At 35.3% G+C, this 19,760-nt stretch overlaps 3 protein-coding genes across 5 annotated transcripts; 2 read left to right on the forward strand and 1 right to left on the reverse strand.

Annotated features, from left to right (window-relative positions):
* The first annotated feature begins 58 nt into the window (after window positions 1-58).
* Window positions 59-4,575, forward strand: LOC140786189 (la protein 1). The gene is made up of 10 exons (XM_073134440.1): window positions 59-271; window positions 380-458; window positions 559-711; window positions 1,485-1,627; window positions 1,975-2,123; window positions 2,264-2,344; window positions 2,453-2,855; window positions 3,603-3,750; window positions 3,919-3,997; window positions 4,120-4,575. Exons 1-10 carry the CDS (start codon window positions 221-223, stop codon window positions 4,229-4,231), a joined length of 1,398 nt encoding a protein of 465 aa, XP_072990541.1. The 5' UTR covers window positions 59-220; the 3' UTR covers window positions 4,232-4,575.
* Window positions 4,576-6,043: 1,468 nt separating this feature from the next.
* On the reverse strand, window positions 6,044-14,133 carry LOC140786387 (calmodulin-binding protein 60 B-like). Of its 3 annotated transcripts, none has more exons than XM_073134776.1 (9): window positions 13,899-14,133; window positions 13,678-13,813; window positions 11,666-11,741; window positions 9,964-10,022; window positions 8,629-9,122; window positions 8,382-8,542; window positions 8,092-8,295; window positions 7,110-7,338; window positions 6,044-6,882 (listed from the first exon to the last, which is right to left on the reverse strand). In XM_073134776.1, the coding sequence occupies exons 2-9, from the start codon at window positions 13,764-13,766 to the stop codon at window positions 6,311-6,313; spliced, it is 1,884 nt and encodes a 627-aa protein (XP_072990877.1). In that variant the 5' UTR covers window positions 13,767-13,813; window positions 13,899-14,133; the 3' UTR covers window positions 6,044-6,310. The 3 variants fall into 3 exon arrangements, with proteins under 3 accessions (XP_072990877.1, XP_072990879.1, XP_072990878.1); XM_073134778.1 differs by having other exon boundaries at window positions 13,678-13,875; window positions 14,007-14,118; XM_073134777.1 differs by having other exon boundaries at window positions 13,678-13,904.
* Window positions 14,134-17,762: 3,629 nt separating this feature from the next.
* LOC140787754 (uncharacterized) lies at window positions 17,763-18,209 on the forward strand. Its single transcript, XM_073136848.1, has one exon. It carries the CDS (start codon window positions 17,763-17,765, stop codon window positions 18,207-18,209), a length of 447 nt encoding a protein of 148 aa, XP_072992949.1.
* Window positions 18,210-19,760: the final 1,551 nt, after the last annotated feature.

Below are 19,760 nucleotides of genomic sequence, written 5' to 3' on the forward strand. Positions count from 1 at the left end.
TAACCTTAAAATTGGAAGTAGGAATTGAAAGAGAGTGGCACTCGAATGTTAGCACACCTACTTACTCTGTGCCGCAAAACTATAAAAGACATGGTAGCAGCGAGCATTGTATTTGTATCTTCGAGCCGAAGCCCTATTCCTCTGTTCGAACCTTTAAACCCTAAACCTCTATACCTATCTCTCTCCGCTCTTTCTCCTCCAATCCAATCCCCTAACAACAATGGCGGCGGTTTCATTGGATGAAGCGAAATCAAAGAACGTCCTCCGCCAGGTTAATCGAATCGCAAACCCTTTCCCCTTTCCCGAAGTTCGTAAAGGAAGCTCTTTTTTTTTTTCTCCTTTCTACTTTTCCTGATATTTTTTTCCCGTTTTATGGTAGGTGGAGTTCTATTTCAGCGACAGCAATCTCCCCCGGGACAAATTTCTAAAGAAAACCGTGGAGGAGAGTGAAGATGGATGTATGCTTCTCACCAAGTTGTTATTTTTTTTCGCACTTTTAGTTGGTGCCTTTAGGGAGGTTTCGTCACTATTATTGGTTTCTTTGATGTTTGATTCCAGTGGTGAGCTTGGCACTGATATGCTCCTTTTCGCGGATGAAGACACATCTCGGATTGGACGCCGCCGTGAAGCCCGATGAGGTGCCTGAGGAGACAATGCTTGCGGTGGCCGAGGTTTTGCGGCAATCTTCGGCTCTTCGAGTCTCGGAAGATGGTATGTTTCTTGTAATATATTGTTCCCGGGTCTTGTTTGCATTGGGAGTTAAACTTTTCAGATCGGAAGGAGTGGGCTTGAGTAGATTTACATGTTCGAATTGATTGTGATTCCAAAGGCCACGAATATGGACTCTTACCTCTTCAGCTAGCATTGTTTTTATCTTTTCCTTTAGTGAATTTAGATACAGTTTCAGTCCTTTATACTATCCAACGCAAAAGATTAGGGTTCTCTCCTTTGTGATGTTTATTTCTTAATGGTTTCTTCAAGTAAGTGTTGTTTGCTATAATAGAATTTCTCAAATGGCAAGAGTTAATTTTCTTCTCCTTTTGACAATAGAAGCTTCAAGTTCTTTTCTTTTTCCCTGTTGATTTAAATTATTATATCCAAGAACTGCTACTTGTTGAGCTTTAACTTCTTAAGCTTGTATTGCAATGTGATCCTTGTTTCTTATTTAGTAATTAGTCTATATATTATTTAGTAAGTAACACTACATAGGGCAAGAGATGTAGGATCCGCATGTTTTTCTCTTCAGTTATATCATTTTCTTGGATTATTCTACTATTCTCATCAAGTATGTGTTGCTTTCTATGTTAATATCTTCTCATAGGCATGCAGATTTATCTCTTCTTATTGTATTTATATTGCGGTTAGACCAAAGGTCTATCTAAACTAATTATATGTGCTGTTCAGAAAATTATTGTTCGGTTTTCACTTTAATGGGTATCCTATGATTCTATATTCTTATTGCATCTTCTTTGTTATCTATGTAGGAAAGAGGATTGGTAGAAGTACCGAGTTGTTGAAGCCAGAAGAGGTTTTAGAGCAAGTGGATTCAAGGACAGTTGCAGCATCCCCATTGCCTTATGATGTAAAGCTGGAAGATGTGGAATCTTTCTTTGCTCAGTGTGCAAAGGTTTTTGACATGAATGACATTATACATAGAATATTTTCATCAATGTTTTTTTACTATAATCAAATGATCTATGTAATGACCATTTTGTTTGCTTTCTGAGTTGAAACTGTGGAAGTTTCATTTAGTTAATACGTTTCATACCCTCTTCATGCAACAGGATCTTCATAACTTTTTGAACTCTTCCTGAACTATTTTCTTTTTCCTGGTTTAATTGGCAGTATATCATATTGGCCTCTTCAGATTTCCTTGTTTTAGTGCTTAGAAATAGTATTTTCTTAAGGTGCATATATTTATTTATTTCCGTATTGATTATTTGATTGTTCATTATAATTCGTTGGAATTTACAGGTTAATAGTGTAAGACTGCCTCGCCATGTTTCAGACAAAAGGCACTTCTGTGGCACCGCGTTAATTGAATTTTCAGAAGAGGAGGATGCAAAAAATGTATTGAAAGAAATCTTGACCTTTGCAGGAACAGAACTAGAAATAAAGCCAAAGTACCCATCCTTTTAGCTCTATCAGCGTGAACTATTTTTGTTGATCCTATGACATTAGTTTTAGTGTCATAATCAGCATGTTTCCAGCTCTATCATTTTGTGCAAATATTTTTGAAATTCTATGTATTTCTGTAATGCAGGAAGGAATTTGATGCTGAAAGAGTGAAAAAAGCAGAGGAATTTGAAAAGGTTTGTGCTAATAAGAATGCTCCAACTGAAAGGTAAAAATCTGGAGATCATCTTGAAATGTGCAGGTCATTTCAACTTCTCATTCTGCAATCAGATTTTTCATACTGACTGGTGCTTCTTTGTGGCCTATCTGGTCATAGCTACCCTAAGGGTCTAATTATTGCCTTCAAGCTGAAGAGTATGTTAGATAATGGTATGGCAGAACAAGGTGATGAAGAAAAGGTGAACGATAGTGCAGAAGGCTGCAAGGCTGTAGAAGTTGATAATTCCAAAGAAGGGGCAAATGCAGATGATGAGGAGAGGGTTTCTGAAATTGTTGATGAGGAGGGGAAACCATCAGTTGATGTTGAGGAGGAAAATGGAGAAAAGGCCACTGAGGATAGCAAGCAAGCTAGTGAAGGTGCTGTACAAGAAAATGAAAACAATGCTACAAAAGGTTCATCAGGAGAGACTGGTGACATGAGAAGTCTGCCTGTTGATGACAAGAACCTAGTTAGGAGGGAGGATCTAAAAGAGGTCCTTCAGAAATTTGGAACTGTTAAGGTCGTTTCTTCATGCAACCCTGATCTTCCTTCTGTTGCATTATTTTGTGCTGAAACAACTTTTATTGATGTACTGTTAAAAATGTAGAACAATGCAATCTTTGCATGTACTTCACTTATAGATGCTTATTAACTAGCATAAAAATGTGCCGTCCTAAGAGCTAAGCAGTGGACTTCTTTTAGTTACTCTAAAGTAAGCTACATAATAGTAGGTGAGGACTTCACTTAAACAGACTCATATGAGGTCAAATCCTGAGAAGAATACTCTTTTCTTTCTGCTTACACTACTGTTACCAATTTACGAGTATATGCACATGTCGTTGTGAAATGTGAATACCTATGTTATTGATAGTGAAGCATTTTAATGAGATAATGCTTTTTTTTTACTTTTGTTAATGTTTATGGTGCATAATCATCCACCTCTATCTCATAGTGATTAGTGCATGTAAATTGACAAGGATATCCTTCATGAATGAAGGAGGTAAATACTAAATTATGATATTATTTAAGCAAAGTGACCAATATTATGGGAAATTCAAGAGTCAAAATTGTTCAAACTTGGAGTTTCTGGACACTAATCTGAGAATGTTAAGTAGGCTAGTGATGTATTTAGTACATAATTTCTATTTTTGATTCTCCTTCACTTCATATGAGTTTGCACATTGCTAATTCACTAGCTGTGAGACGTGTGATCTGTTATCCGTATTTCTTGATCTTATTCATGTTCCTTTTCATTTCTTTTTTGAAGTATGTTGACTACAAAATGGGGGAAGAATCGGGATACATCCGGTTTGAGGATCCTGAAGCTGCTGTAAAAGCTCGTGCAACAGCAGTGCTTACTGATGAAGGAGGCTTTGTTGTGAAAAATCATATTGCTATCTTAGAAGCCCTGACTGGTATACTTCATACAAGACATTAGAATACGAATATTCTTATGAGGACAAGAAAAAGTTATACAACTGATCTTACTACTATCCTAAAGACATCACAAGTTAGTTTAGAGTTATTAAATAAGTTTTTTTTTTTGCTGTTTTGTGTGATACTTGTCAATGATTGGGTTTCAGGTGAGGCTGAAAAGGACTACTGGAACTTACTACGAGGCAACCAAGAGAGGTCTAGAGAAAATAAAGGCTACAAAGGGAGGTAGTCCTCTCATCCTCATTCTGTTTTCTGATGTTTTTCTCCTTCGGATTTGTAGTTCATTGAGTTGTCCAGATTTTGAATAATTTGATATCCATGAAGCTGATGTAAATTATATGTTGCAGGGGAGGAAAGAATAGCAGGGGTGGAAGACATTTTAACGGCAAGCGTGGTCGTCAGACAGATTTCGCAGATAGGCGCTCTAATAAAGCCCAGAAAATTGATGCGAGCTCATGAGTTCTTAAATAACCTCGCAGACAGAACTCTTTGCAACATATGGCAAGTTTTGCTTCTCTGTAACTTGTGCAATATAAGGCGATTTCTTTGGGTGTTTCTTTTTCTTTTATGGGGGTTGTTTTCTTATTATTAACTCTAAATCATATTACCCTTCTCATCTGGAAGACTACCCTTCATATTTGCTTCAGGGTATGGCTCATACTATCTAGAGTAGCAAGCCATAGAGATTTTGTTTCCTCTAATATTATTTGTGTTGGTCGGATTGCTTAGCTGTTTATTCTTCTTCCTAAGATCACAGTTTGGATACATTGCTTTTTGTTTATACAAGATTACAAGTGCGTTAAGTTGGCGTTGGAATATTTGAAATGGACTAACAGGGCTTCTCGCTTTCTCAGTCTGCCAGCGCAGTTTGGTTGTAAAACAAGCTGAGCTTATGCTTTAGTTCTAAAACTCATAAGTTTCCCATGTCAATTGCAAGAATGCAAGAGTCAACAAGAATACTAAGAATGTGATGTCTTGTTTTGGATGATTATTATGTCAATGAGGTGACTGTAGATCTTATATTTTCTCGTGAAACTACTTGGTGGCTTAATTTTTCTTATAAAAGAGGACTAAATTGAGAGCCAATATATTGCTTACATCTTTGAGGATAATAACCATCATCCAGATAGCCAATAGGTAAAGCGGCTCATGTTATACGAGCGATTTCGGATTCAAATTCCAACTGCATCTGATGATCCCTAGAAGAGAAGAACTTGATTAGTATATGCCTCCAATTATTTTTCTGCTTTCAAGATCAGTATGGGGAGGTGGGGTATAACAGGATACGCACGGTTGTACCCACCTCGAAAAGTTGGGAGCTGTTTGGGTGGGAGTTTTTTTAGATGTTCATTAATAGATACAGTATTTAATTTAAAATTTATTATTTAGTTTGATACACAAAATTTAAAAAGAATTATTTAAAAAAACTAATTAGACTCGGATATAGTTTTAGAATTAAATGGATGTCAAAAAACTGTATCTAGCAGTTCTAATTTGACCCCTCTCTCTTGTCATTTCAATCCCAGTCTTAACCCATCTCTCTTCTTTTCTATTACCTTCTAATTAAACACAGTTTACTAAATATATCATTATAAAATATAATTAATCAAACATGTGTTTAACAAATACAACGTTATAAAATTACAATCAACTAAATAAGCTTTTTGTTTATTTAAATACAGTATCTAGAGAAACATGAATCTCTTAATACACATATTTCTTCACCCAGTTTGAACCTTCAACTTAGCTACCAGCGAAGTGATGAATCCAACGGCAAAGTATAGGTGCTATGTTCAATCACTCCTTATGGCAAATATGCTAGAAAGTTTATGTAGAAATTGCAAGACGCAAGTTGGATCCACAGAATGCAGTGAAGTGGCTGGCACCCAATTCATGGATGAGATGATATAGAAGTGTAGAATAGGTTGGAGTGGTTCATGTTTTCCTAGATAGTCGATATATACTCTTCAGGTATCAGGAGATCAACACTGTTTGTCATAACGATATCGTATCCATCCTTTGAACGAAAAGCTACCTAAAAAATTACCAATCTGCACCTGTCTGCTTTCAATATCATATTACCCTCCAGGAAATTGGAACACACATTCAACACAAGACTAAGCTATTCATGGCTACTAAGCCATTCAGGTTTTTCTTGTAGTGATATAAAAAAAGCAAAGAAACTATGCCATACCCACCATCCAGCGTTACCATTGTGGCACGCTTACCAAATTGTGAGGCATCCATCCAAAAGGATTGCGGAAGCTACTATTGATGAAACTGGTAAGTAGGCTGTTAAATTCTTTGTTTAGACACAACATTAACTCAGCAGTCAGAGTGTTGAATAAGAACTTGCGTTTACAGACGAGAACATGTACATGCAGTTGCTGCCTACAACAAAGAGTCATATTAAGAACTTAAGATCTGCATCATTCTTGATGGTATATAGGTTGCGAGACCAGCTGATGTTGGTAAGAATTATCACCATCTATTGGTACAATTCCAATAAATTACTACCTGCCTTGATGACCTGATTTCCTAATCGTCCAACTCAACTAGCTGAGCTCTTTTTTCGGCTGCTTTTTTCCTGATAAAGATGCCCCATCTCATAGCAGCCTTGATCTTAAGCCATCCAACAACTGCTTTTCCGGATGGTTTACGGTCTTCGTCAAAGCTGAAGTTCGGGAATGGTGAAGGCATGTAAGATGGGAAACCATACCCATCTTCAGGTGTATTTGCTGGAGCTCCACCCATGCTGAAAACACGAAGTAGCTGCTGCATTTCTTCATGCTCTAGTATCTCGTGGCTTCTCATCCGAATCTCTTCCTCTGTCAAGTAATCATCAATACCGCGGTTGACTGGTTCATGAGACCAACCATTATAGGAATTAATGTCATCTGATTGCAACTGGTCCACCGACTGAGTTTCCAAGTTTGACTGTTGTGGTGGGCCCAATGCTAATATGCTACTATTTCTTGTAGAATGGAATTGGCTTTCTGGGGCAAATGGAGCACTTTCTAACTGCATCTGGGCATTCGATGTTGTATGCTGAAGATTAGTGGAGTATCTTCCCAACTGGTTCTCACTGTACTCATCTGTAGCTCCATCTCCTGAACAAATATACATGTTTAGCAAAAGTAAACATCTATAAAGTTCCTTAGCATTCACAAATTTACAAGATATGTACGCAGCTAAATAGCTAATGAGAAATGTAAGTATCAGTGCAACGTGCAAACATATGAGTTAGATGATACCATGTTGTACAGAATCCAGGCACCGTATGTCAAGCCCCATAAAGAAACACATACGAAGGCATTTTGCCAGTAGGATTCATTACCTCTAATGGCCACTATTGAAGTTTGCTCTACAGGCATTGGAACTGACAAGTGCTGTTGTGATGCTTGCTGATCATATAAAGCATGACAGTTTGTTGAAGTAGATGCAGGTTCCTTTCCGGTAGCAATTGACCTTTTATTCTGCTTGAAGCTCAAAAGAGCCTTGCCATCATATTCTATAACATGCATCCAGTTATCGTATGCCTTCTTTACCAGTGCGTCAGCAAACTCCTACAATAAATTAAAGAATATTTACAATCTTTTTAAGAACTCATTATTGTGTTCTACGTCATTTGCATCTGATGATGTAATCCATCTCTTCAATGTATCAGAACAGCAATATATTTTTTTTTGCCTTTAAATGGATCCTACAGTTAATAACCACTTCGTAGAGCACAAAGAAGCTGGTAGAATATGGCATTTTGGATTGGCTTTTTGAATATAATAAATATCCTTTTCAAGATTAAGCACGAAGTTATCTGTATGGCAGGTTTGTGATCTTTCAAACAAATGAATTCCAGCATAATAGTAGTGGGAAAAACAAAGAATAATCCTGGACCTATTATAACAAGAAATACATTTACTACCTATCTTGTGTTACCTGTACATAAGGTAAGCAATACAACTGAACATATGTCACACTGTCTGACACGTTGACTATTTCTAGGTTGAATGATCATTAAAGATAGTTACAAAAGCTGGCAGTATTATATTAGTGTTTGCCATAGTCTTAAAATTCTCGGTAAGCATTGTGTAAGCAGATAGAATAGTTACTGGCCACAGTAATAAATTGAACTTTGCAGCCATAAAATTAAGCAGACATATATAAGTTCATACTTGCATTAAAGCACAATAACCATCTTAGCTCTTCAAAGGATCTTTGGACGTTAACATCTAGAGATTCAACTCATTGGTAATACTATGAGCGATTGACCAGATGATTTTGCATTATCCGATATATATATAAAGACTAAAGATACTAACCCTGTGGCTGTCAGGCAGAGCATCAGCTGAATAAAACTGCCCACCAGCAATCAGCCCGCTGAACTCGTAGATATTATTGAATATTGCACCAACATTCCTTGTATCATCAGAGTAGTATATATAGTGCTTTCCACTCAAGACACAAGTCTTGGCATGATCGACGAGGCTTTCCCACATTTTATTTGACATGCCAGTTCCAAGGATCTAGGAAATTACAGAAAATATTTCAGAAAGCAACAAATAGTAGATATTACAAGATTCTACTGGAAGAAAATTGTAGGGGATTTTACATTTCTCAGTTTCTGTGGATCCCGAACAAGCAATCGAAGAAAATCTTCTACTGTAAGGATTCTACTCTTGTTCAGCTTCTTATGAAATGCACCATCCTTGCCAATCTTTTCCAATCTCCAAACCTCATCCTTTAAGGCTGGTGGATAGTGTTTCTTGTATACTACAGAACAATAAAAAACATTGACATTTTTAAAACCAAATTTAAGATGAAGTCGGCACAAGAACATGAGTTATACGTAAACCTACATTCCCCTCGGTGGTCCTTAACAGTAAATGCTTCAGTTTTTCCCTCCCTAATACGGATTCCTTCACAAAAGTCTGAGGCAACCTTTAGACCAAGCCTAAACTTCCTACTCCTTATCCAGCTGGAGTTATCAGTAAATATAAGTTCCCCAAGGGTCCCAACACCTTCTTTTAAAGATACTTGTAGATCCCCAGTTAAAAGTGGTCTCTTTCCTTCACGTTCTCTGACAATGTGGCTTTCAAATTCTTCTTCTGTCCAGTCATCATCATCTTCTTTGTTAAAATCTCCTTCAAGCACAAGGACGTCCAGTTTTGCAGATGACTCAGGACCTGATGTAACAGCACGTCCAGTGTTTGCATCAAGCAGCACAACATGAATTGCTGCTCCTTGCTCACCTTCTACTTTTCCCCCTGTAAAAAGTGGAAGTGACAACCTTGACCTAAATTGTAGTCGCAGATTTCTTCCATCACGCCCTTCTATTCGTTTAGGAGAAGACCTGTTTTCTATTTAAATATTAGAAATATCCATACAATAATAAAACAACAGATAAGTATCTCTATGTCTTTCGTGTATACATATTAAATATCTGTTATTTTGTGCATGTGCATGTGCATGTTTGCATATCCTAAAAGGCACATCATTTCAACACAATAAGAAACATCATAAAATCATTGGAACACTACCAAAGAACAATTAAATAACAAAATGAAATAAATAAAGAAAATATAATTTACCAATATCCATAATGCAATGGTTACTAACACTTTTATGAACTTCTATGATTGGAGGATGCGGCACAGTGGAAGTATCTTTGGGATGAGCAAGAGGAAGAGAGAACCATCAACAGTTGTGATGCTGCCACCTCACCCTTTCATAATAAGATTGTAAGAAATTACACAGGCATGGCACTGCTCATTAAAATGAAGTCATTCTAATGCCAACTCTCCCATCTTCTATTCCATTGAAAAGTGGCACATTTTGCACAACTACACGTATAAGTGGAGATAAACTAACAATACTTGGTCCAAATGCAGCATAAAGGCATAAACTTAAAGTGAAGTTTCATTTATTTTTGGATTATGGCACTAGGAATTAACCTGATCATGCAACAATGAACATTTCTAATTTAGAGTCATGGCTATCAGCCTTTAAGCATTGGAGATGAGTAGCATAAGAAGATAAAGTTAACACATGATAAGTAAGCTAGTAGTATCTAACTACTTAAAGCTTGAAATACAGAAAGTCAAAAAGAAGTCAACAACATTATCCCATTATTTAGAATGCAGAGATCCATTTGATCATTATCCAACAGAATCATAAACATTATGATCTCGCACCTTCCTTGAAGACTAGCAGATCCCAACTTTGCTAAAGCGCGCTCCACCTCTTCACTAACCTATTTAAGCACATAATGATAAACAAAATAATCAGGCAAGAAAGAGAAACACACAAAACACTGATCAATAAAATGTTGACAATTAGCAAACAATTAGAATAAATGAATGGCCAATTAAGCAGACCAAACTGCAGTTGTCCCTCCAATATGCATAAAGGTAAAAACAATGACAGTTTATAATTTTGAATCTTGATCATGCAAAGAACAGAAGCACTTTTATGATCTATGCATAAGCCATATAGGACTCCTCCCTCCCTCCATTTAAAAGTGCAACTTCCTTTCTTAATAGAGAAAAACACAAGGAAAAAAAAAACTCCAGCAAGCAAGCATTCAGTGCTAATGTTCAAGTTTAAAAAACAAAAAGATAACCAGAAGAGCTCTAGAAAAAACACACATATAGAAGAAAAAAAAAATGAAAAGATAACCAAGACAAAAACTCAGACCAAGAAAACATGGACAAAGACATACATTCATTTTGAAGAATCTCACTAGACATCAAGTTGCGTCTATTTCAGACTCATCATTCATCAACATGAGGAAATCCCTCACATAAGAAACATTGAGAAGTCAATGCTCTCTCCCACTCCTTTGCTACTAAAATAAAAGCAAACCGTTGATAATGATGGAGATCACGATGCAACTAACAGTAAATAGAAGAAGTAATAACTATTCAAGCAGTATACTAGATAGAAAGGAAACTTGTGATATAAGATATTTTTGATGCAAGGAAGTATGATTATTAACCATAAAAATGTTAATTATATCAAAATTGTAAAGGAAGGGTGTGAATGATAAAAGAGGAATACATAAAGGAGTAACTAGTGACAAGCTCTCTTACATGATACAATTTTTCTCCTACAGACTTTCTCTATTTATTGCTATTGTAGAAATGGGAGTAAATGCAATACACAACCTAGAGACCAAGATGAAACCTAAAAAGGAACTAACAGTAAACGGATACCAGGAAAGGTAGATAAAGTCTCACAAAGAGCCAAAGTGTCCAACTGTCTCTATTTTGACAAACCAAAGAGATCTGCATGGGCATACAATTCACCAAGTAACAAAAGTAAGTAAATGATGCCCATGTGTCCAAATATTATGAAGAATGAAAGAAGTGCTTGCAAGGATAGGCAAACACCAATGCTGCTTGATATTGTGCAGTATTGGATCGGTCCACAAAGATGCTTGGAATCCAACACCTAGTGTCAACATTTCCATATTTTCAGAATATTTTTATTTTCTCAAGAATCAAGATTTATCATGGGTTCCAATTTGAAAGCATACCCATACTAGGAAGCTACTTAGTTAAATATAGCTTCGGCGTATTTAGTTTAATAGTTTATTGTTATATATAGATGGCACTACAACAATGGGCATTACTGCGAGATAAATAAATTAAGTTCTCATTCTACAGATGGGTCATCAATCTTCAGCATATATTATTGAGAATATAGGAAGTGCTAACCTAAAACAAATATGCATATAGTGGTGTGGGATGAACTAGAACACAAAGTATTCCACAGCTACAAAAGAAAGACATCACAAATATAATATGGAAACTAGAATTTAAGTCCACAACCAATAAGTTCATTAGTTGCATAAACACAATAAAATGGAGCAAGAGTTTAAGCAACTGAACTTACAACTCTACGAAGAATTGGCTCCAATGATGAACAGAGTTTCTGCAGACTATCCACCTTGAGAGCTTCTACAATGACACTGCAAAGTAAATGACTTAAATATACACAAGAAAGAGAATGGTCACATTTGTTTAGTAGTAAAGCTCAAAAGGCAGAAATACAGCACAAATGGAGCTGATGAAGCTAGAACATTATGAATATACACATCTAACAAGCAAAGTACAAGAGCATAAGGATGACAAAAATTCCATCTTCACCATCCTAGAGAACCTATCAGCTATATAGCTACCAATTATAGACATCTCACACAGCTTCTTATTTATTTATTAATCTCAATCATTGCCGGTCTAATGCTTTATGTGTTACCAGCCTAGAGAAGATATCAGCTATAGCTAGCAATTATAGACATCTCATACAGTTTCTTATTTATATATTAAACTCAATCATCACCGGCATAATGCTTTATGTGTTATACTACTAATGTCAACATGCCAAACCATTTAGGAGCAAATAAGCACCAAAGAAATGCTTTCTATCTGCTACCTCTTCGTCTGTATTGTTCTTCTCCAGTGAGACTCATCATACTTAATATGCTGTTCAGTGATCTTGTCTTAGACCACGTACCTCTTATTGATAGTTTTGAGGAGCCAATAGTACGCAGCTAGGTTTTCAATGCCTTCGGTGGGGACTTCTTGATTGCTTTTCTTCTATTTGTCCTTGGATGTGAGATGGATGCAAGTGCAGCCTACATTTCTATTCATAACGAAAAGATTTAACAGAGTGTGATTGGTGACGTGATAGTGGATCTCAATGTTGATGGACAGGCAAAAATAGTTGGCATTGCTTAACTTGTTGAACTGCATGTCGACAGAGAGATTTCTAGCTAGCAACGTACTCAATCAAATCAATGTTGTGGTGCAGGAGGCCTTTGGAGTTACAATCCTTGCTGAGGGGTAGGCTGGGGCCACACCTAGTCATAGGTAGGGTTATAGGCTGCACAAGCTCTAAGGAATCAGGTATGCAACAGAGGTAATGGAAAAAACTAGCGGTGATGAGGATCATTGTCATTAAGGGGTGAAGGTCTTTGAAGGCAATGGATGGGTATGGACTATGGAGGAGATCAACTTCAAGATCTGACCATATTAATCAAGGCGGCAGAGGTGGGTTTGATCTCTGCAAGTGTGCTTTCGGAAAAACCAGGGGATGCATTTTTTTTTGTATTAAATAAGATCCTCCATGCTCTGACAAAACCTTGAAACTAGAATCTGGCTTTACACTATGTATCCAAACAATTACTAACTAAAATCATTCTAAAAGAGATGCAAAGTTTGCTTTCCTAGCAGCCTACAATCAAACAGACTACTGTTCCAATACACAGGCATGCATGATTCTACACTCAATTACCTCCTACATGATTGTGTATCGATGGAGTGCACACACATGCGAATACACCTACAAAACCCCCAAAGTAATTTCCTTCTCCAATCTATCAGTTTCGTAATGTGGCAACAGTAGGATGAATCTGAAGTCAAAGTTCCTCGAATATCACATTCGATTGTAAGATGACTTGCTATGTTGAGTATTTTATTTCTTGTATATTCTTACATATGGAATTTTCAGTTGCGTGAGCCCAAATATCAATCAGCCTAAATTTTGCTTTGGCCAAGACTTCAGCTTCTATTCTTGGAGGGTTGATCGGGCCAGTTGTTAAAGAAAAGTCTACTTACTCTGCTCTAGCCTTCTCAGATTTGATTTTTGCTCAGATCCGACACCATAATGATAGGAAATGACTGCATTAGATACTGAAAGCTATTTTATTACAGCCACCGCTATTTATCGCAAGCCAAGTAGATAAATCAAATTAAACCCTACAGAAACACATGACGATAAAGAGACAAAGCTCCATTCGCTATGACAAAAACTGTTTCAACTACTGCAAGAACCGCACCTCTTCACCAACACCAAAATTAAACTTATCAATAAGAGATTAGCATCAACCAAGATGCCTCTCATACCTCGCAAGTGCCGGAACCTTTGGCCGCTTCGTCTCGAGATGCGCGTCCTCGCCGTCCCCGCGATCCAGCCGCCGCTTCTCCCAAGTCATCGTCCCCGAGCGCTCCAAGTGCCTGCTCGCCCTCCAAAACCCTAACCCTTCAACATCCAAGACCGAGCTGGAGGTCAAAATCCCCGCCTCCGATAAGAAGAAGATCGGACTATAAATCGCACGGATTCGCACCGAATAATTCAGAAATCAAAGCCGCAAACCGATCAGAAATCCTCAGAGGATAGTGGTAGAAGAGAAATTTATTTGGAGATAAGGAGTTGGGTTGGAGAGGAGAATTACGTGTTCGGGCTTCTCTTCTCTTATCTTTTTTCAGTAGTAGATAAGTAGAGGTCGAAGTTAAAAAGGATTTTTGGGGTTCAGCAACCGAGAGAGAGAGAGAGAGAGAGAGAGGAGACTGAGCAAAGACTTTCGTAAGGTATGGGGTCGACTGTGATGGTGTGCTTATCTAATCCCCCTTGAATTATGATGACTTTAAAATTTATATGGTAAAATTATAAATAAAAAAGAAAGAAAGAAAACATTTTAATTATCATCGGCTGGCTAAAATTTTGCCACGTCACATCGATGGCGTCGATAGTATTAGAATATGGTAAATACTGAAAGGAACAATACGAGAAGAAAAGTCTTTTGAGGCATGTAGGCTTTTGCATGTCTGCGAACACGTTTGTGATTGGTGGGTTGAAGAAAACCAGTCTCTAGGACCCACGTCAGGCTCGAGTAATAACTTTACAACTGCATTAACTGTGGCCCAATGAGCAGCTAATCAATTTCTTTTTATAGGTTAGATAAATAGCCTGCTATATTCGATGAGGAACGTATTTGGACTGATTCCATCACAATCATTGGATTACTTTTGTATACCTATTGATATAAGCGAACGCCTATATCCAATTAGCAATTTGACTTTGATCTCTTGATTGATTTATTTTTTATTCATAAATAAATGGGAAGATACGTTGAAGCCAGTTAATTGTAGCTTTATCACGACTCTTATGAATTCTGAAACGGTGTAGCTATAAAGACTCCCACATAAAGTAGGAAAGAAAATTAAATAAAAAAAACAAAAAAGGCATAACTGAGGTGAAGGCTGTGATGATAATGGGGGCAGTGGAGAGGAACAAAAAAGGAGGGGGAGATAAGATTAGGAGGAAAAAGAAGCATATATAGAAGATAGAGGGAGGGAGAACAAGGCGGGAGCAAACGATGGTAAAAAAATTGTTATTGTTGCTAGTAAGGAAATCGTCATTGTCGTTAGATAAGGAAGGTAGCTTGTAGGGGTGTAATTAAGTCAATTTAATAAGCCTAGCTCTGATCAAGCTTGAATTAAAAATAATTTTAAGCCTATATTTGTGATCAAGTTTAAATTAAAACTATTTTGGTTCAAGTTAATTTTGAACTCGAGCCAATCATAAGCAATTTCAAGCCTTAATCAATTAAAGTCAAATTTCGAGCTATATCAAGCTTGAATTAAATTAAGCTTAATTTAAGATTCAATCAAGCTTAAAATAAGGTTTAATATTAACTATAAAACTTTACAAAAATATAAATTAATATAAATATTTATGTATTAGAAAAAGATATGATAGGATAAAATTTATAATTAAACTCTATAAGATCAAAATATAATAACAATTCGGAGTGGAGGGATAAGGATTTTATTACTATATTGCCCTCATATAAGAAATAATAAATTTAGATATATAAATAACATACTAAGAATCTTAATTACTCAAAATTTTATTCTATTTTTTATCTTTTTATTAGTATTTTATATTTTATATTTATTTGAGGTATATATATATATATATACCCTTTGAAACTTTTATTTTTTTTTATCATAACTAACCATTAAATTTTAAAATTTTTTAAAAAATCAAATATAAAAAGATGAAACCAATTTTATTCTAAGTTTTTATAATTTTTCTTATATTAAAACTTAAGCATATATCAACTTTAGATAGGCATATAAGCAAATAAGGGATATTTTAAGGGTATACCTGAAAAAAAACTTACATTTTTATATCTTATTCTATTATTTTTATTACTTTTGGTCACGTTCATTTTTGATAATATCATTTCTATTACTTTTGGTTTTAAATTATTTTGAATTGAATGTGTTTAATTTTGATAATTAACATAATATAATTTACTAATATTTAATCATATAGTCTAAGTTTAAGATAATCAATAATAGTTTAACAATGTAATTTTATTTAGTTATCACATATATTATCTTGTATAACTAAAATTATAATATAAGATTAGTAATTCTAAAAGATATGTTATTCTTTATATAAGCATAGGAACGACTTATTCCCACTTTATATCCAATACGACGATCAAACACACTCTTTTTTAAGTCCTTTTAATGGTGTCGCCTGACTGATAGAGATAATCACCAGATTTATAATAAGGTATGTAAGCTCTGGCTACATTAAATGGAATAAATTGCATCATAACAAGTAGTCAGTCAAGTTGATGAAAGAGTTGTACGTACTCGATACGATCTTCGAAATCGTCCAAAAGCCTGAGGGAAAATGAATACCATGAAGATGACTTCATGCACAGCGGATCCTGTGGACTGGCTTTATTTCTGAGCTTTGACATAGTGGGCTACCATTAAATGATAGCTGTATAAGAAAAAGAAAGGTAAAGCATAATGATAATAGTGTATATATATATATATATGTATATATATTATTCTTTTTAGGTTCACTGGTTCTCAGCCAATCAGGCTAGTTGGCACTTACAATAGCTTACATGATTGAAACTTATTGGGTCAGATGTTGGGGGATTTTTAAAAACTAAAGACCTATTCCAACTTTCTTTAATAGTTAAATTATTAGGCAAATTACATTTGACACCATGTAGTTCGGTCCATTTTCAATTTACACTCTTGAATTTTAAACTTATTTTGTGGAAATGAGAAAACTACCTTTATTTTATTATTGGCACTGATATTTTCTGCCATAAGCAAATTGCTCATTGGCAAAATTACCCTTAGTTACCATCTTCAAATCAAATTGCATTTTTGTTGGAGTAATTAAGTCTTTTCATATTCGAGTTAAGGATTATAAATTGCTCTACTTTATAGGAGGTTAAAAAATTAAGTTTAAAATACATAATGATAAGTTAAAATTAAGCTAAGACAATGGGATAATGCTTAAATTGTTGAAGGAATCCATGTAGCATGAGATATCTCTAAGTTCTAATCTCAGCAGCGCTCTCACTTATCTTGAAAAGAGTTATTAAATTGTAACTTCCTTCAAATAATAATATTATTGTTAAAAAACATATGCCTCTCTTAACAGCATTGACAAACGAAGTATATCCACCACTAACTTTAGGAAGTTGGGAGAGTATCATGCACTCTTGCAAGGTTTGATTCCAACACTAAGCAAATTCATTATTGCGGATTATTTGATTGTTACTGGGTTGGCTCGACTTAGCGACTTGACTTAGTTCAATAGCTCATTGGTATATTGATTTGGAAGAGCAATTCTGCGGCACTTAGAATGGTAGTTCAATAGTATTTAGCTTGAAGTAGTAATTTAGTGGTGCAAAAGTTTAGCTTGGACAACTTAGTATATTGGTTAAAGATTGGTGGGGCTAGATTAATGTTTTATCTAATGTCTAGTTTTCAGACTCTTGAAGAAAAAGAAAAATAAAATAAAGTCCACACATATACGTGACTAAAATATCATTTCTAGTAGAAGACTAAAATATTATTAACCATTCACTAACAATTGGAGAAGTCCAGCCTAAACCTTATTGGATATTTCGATTAGAATAGTAGATGAAAGCAGTCGACTTGGTCTATATATATTTCCACTAGTTGCAAGCATCTTGGATGGAATTCATCTACCACGCCTCCGTCCTTAAATTGGCTGGCAACTTCCTAAAACCGTGTAGCTTCTCGTCGCTACCAACTAGAGCTCTTTACTTCTCTCCTTCTATATAAGTTATCAATGCTCACCATCTAGTTCATCTGCAATACTATTTTTTGTCCCTTCCTGAGACTTAATTTTCTCTTTCATGGCATCTGAGAGCTCTGCGGTCATGAGTCGCCTTAGAGAGGCAGTTCAAAAGGTGAGGTTTTTGCTATCATTGAGTGATACTACTAGATGGGTGATCACTTCTATAGCAGGATCATCCCCCATGCGTCCTCGGCTTAGCTTTAAGAGGCAACTGAGCCTTTTTGATTGCACCGGCGACGGCGCGGAGTATTACTATGAAGTGGGCTCTTCGCTTTCAACATCGAGGACATCGTCGACGGTGGTGTCGAGGACTAGTAGCTCGATATCGATGACAAGGACGTCGAGTGATGCGTCGACGGCGTCGGGGTATGATATCGATAGAAGGGCGGATCTCTTTATAGAGAAATTTCGTGAACACCTCAGGATGGAGAAGCAGGTGTCGCTGGAGATAAGGTATCGGAAGGAGAAGAGCTTGGAGAGGACTTGGTCTGATTCATATGCATAGAGTGAGAGAGGATTGAATGGAACAGTGACCAATATTTGAGTGGTTATTCTTTCCATCGATCACAGTTGGGAGACAAGAGCTACAGCTAGCCAATTTATTCTTCCTTTTGTTTGCATGCCTTTCTTGATGATTTCATATGTTTGTTAATTGTTGTAATATGATTCCTTGTAGTTGAGTAATGATCACTTGTATAAATTAGTAACTCTATCCAAGTTGAGTCTGGTAATTAGTCATCCTTCCTTATCCCAAGCAATTATAATTATACTAGATAAATTCGAATGTTATCTCGAGGTAATTTATAATTGATATAGATACACAGACTCAAACTCAAAATGAGAAATATAAATTTATTTGATAATATTTTCACATAATTGCTACTGATTTTTTTTTAAATATTATAATTGCTACTACATCTCAAAATATTATAATTGCCACTAAATTCATTGTGTCGTTTCAAAAGTGACATTGAGTTAGTTAACTCTACGTGATCATGATTAAAACACAACTTAGATATGATAAAGATTATTTTACTTTTATATAAATTATTAAAAATAGTTTAAAACTTAATCAAATATTATACCTAATATTATAGTACAATGAAGTATCTTTTATTTTATGTAAGACAAAAATTATTGATAAATATTTTACATTCTAAATTTTAAAAAACTAGAATATTTTAGTTATTATATGTGTTTATTAACTTTAATAATAATATGCTATGAATGTTATATTAAAAATTAATCATAATGATAATTTTGAAAAGTCAAAAGATTTTAGTGGCAATTATGATACTTTTAGGAATATAATGGCAATGATGATATTTGAAAGTGTTCGGGAACAATTATATAAAATTCTCTTACTTGATATTTGATATTGAGGAGTTTCGGATAATAAAATTTTAAGCATATTTATCAGTTTATCATTCACATTATTGGTACTTATGCCTTGCCATTATGGTTATGAGATACTTAATTTTATCTATTTTTATGAATTGCTTAGATTTGAAATTTTAAATCCATGCTTTAGTATTATGAATTATATTGGCTTTCGAGTGAATTCACTCGTTGAACTAAAATTATTAGCTCATAAAACACCCCCAACATTCCAGATGTTGGACAACAAAGATAGCATGGTGCATTGGAACTCTAACTTTACTTGGGATTTAATTTTTACTTTTACTTTTACTTGCATTGGATGTTTCTATTTCCATTTCGACACTATCTGTTAGCTTAGTTTTATTTTATTTGGGAAGGCATTAGTCGTCAAATTTGGATTTCCTAATGGAGCTTTATTAATTATTGATTTAGATTTGGTAGTTTATATTGAATTCTTTTATAGTGTGGATTTCAAAATTTTATTTATTAAGGCTTCCTGTATTTTAAGTTCATACCGAATTTTTCTGAATTTTTCCTAAAAGATTACTTAAAGACTATCTGTATCCATATCCGGATTTATAGAATTTTTTTTATCTGTATCTGATCCAATCCGAATCTAATAGCTGGTTGGGTCGAACTTATTATATAAGTAACCACGATTAAAATACGATTTATT

The sequence above is a fragment of the Typha latifolia genome, chromosome 4 (genome assembly GCF_019914945.1).
Source record: "Typha latifolia isolate L0001 chromosome 4, TyphaL0001v2, whole genome shotgun sequence".
In the NCBI taxonomy this organism is placed as follows: domain Eukaryota; kingdom Viridiplantae; phylum Streptophyta; class Magnoliopsida; order Poales; family Typhaceae; genus Typha; species Typha latifolia.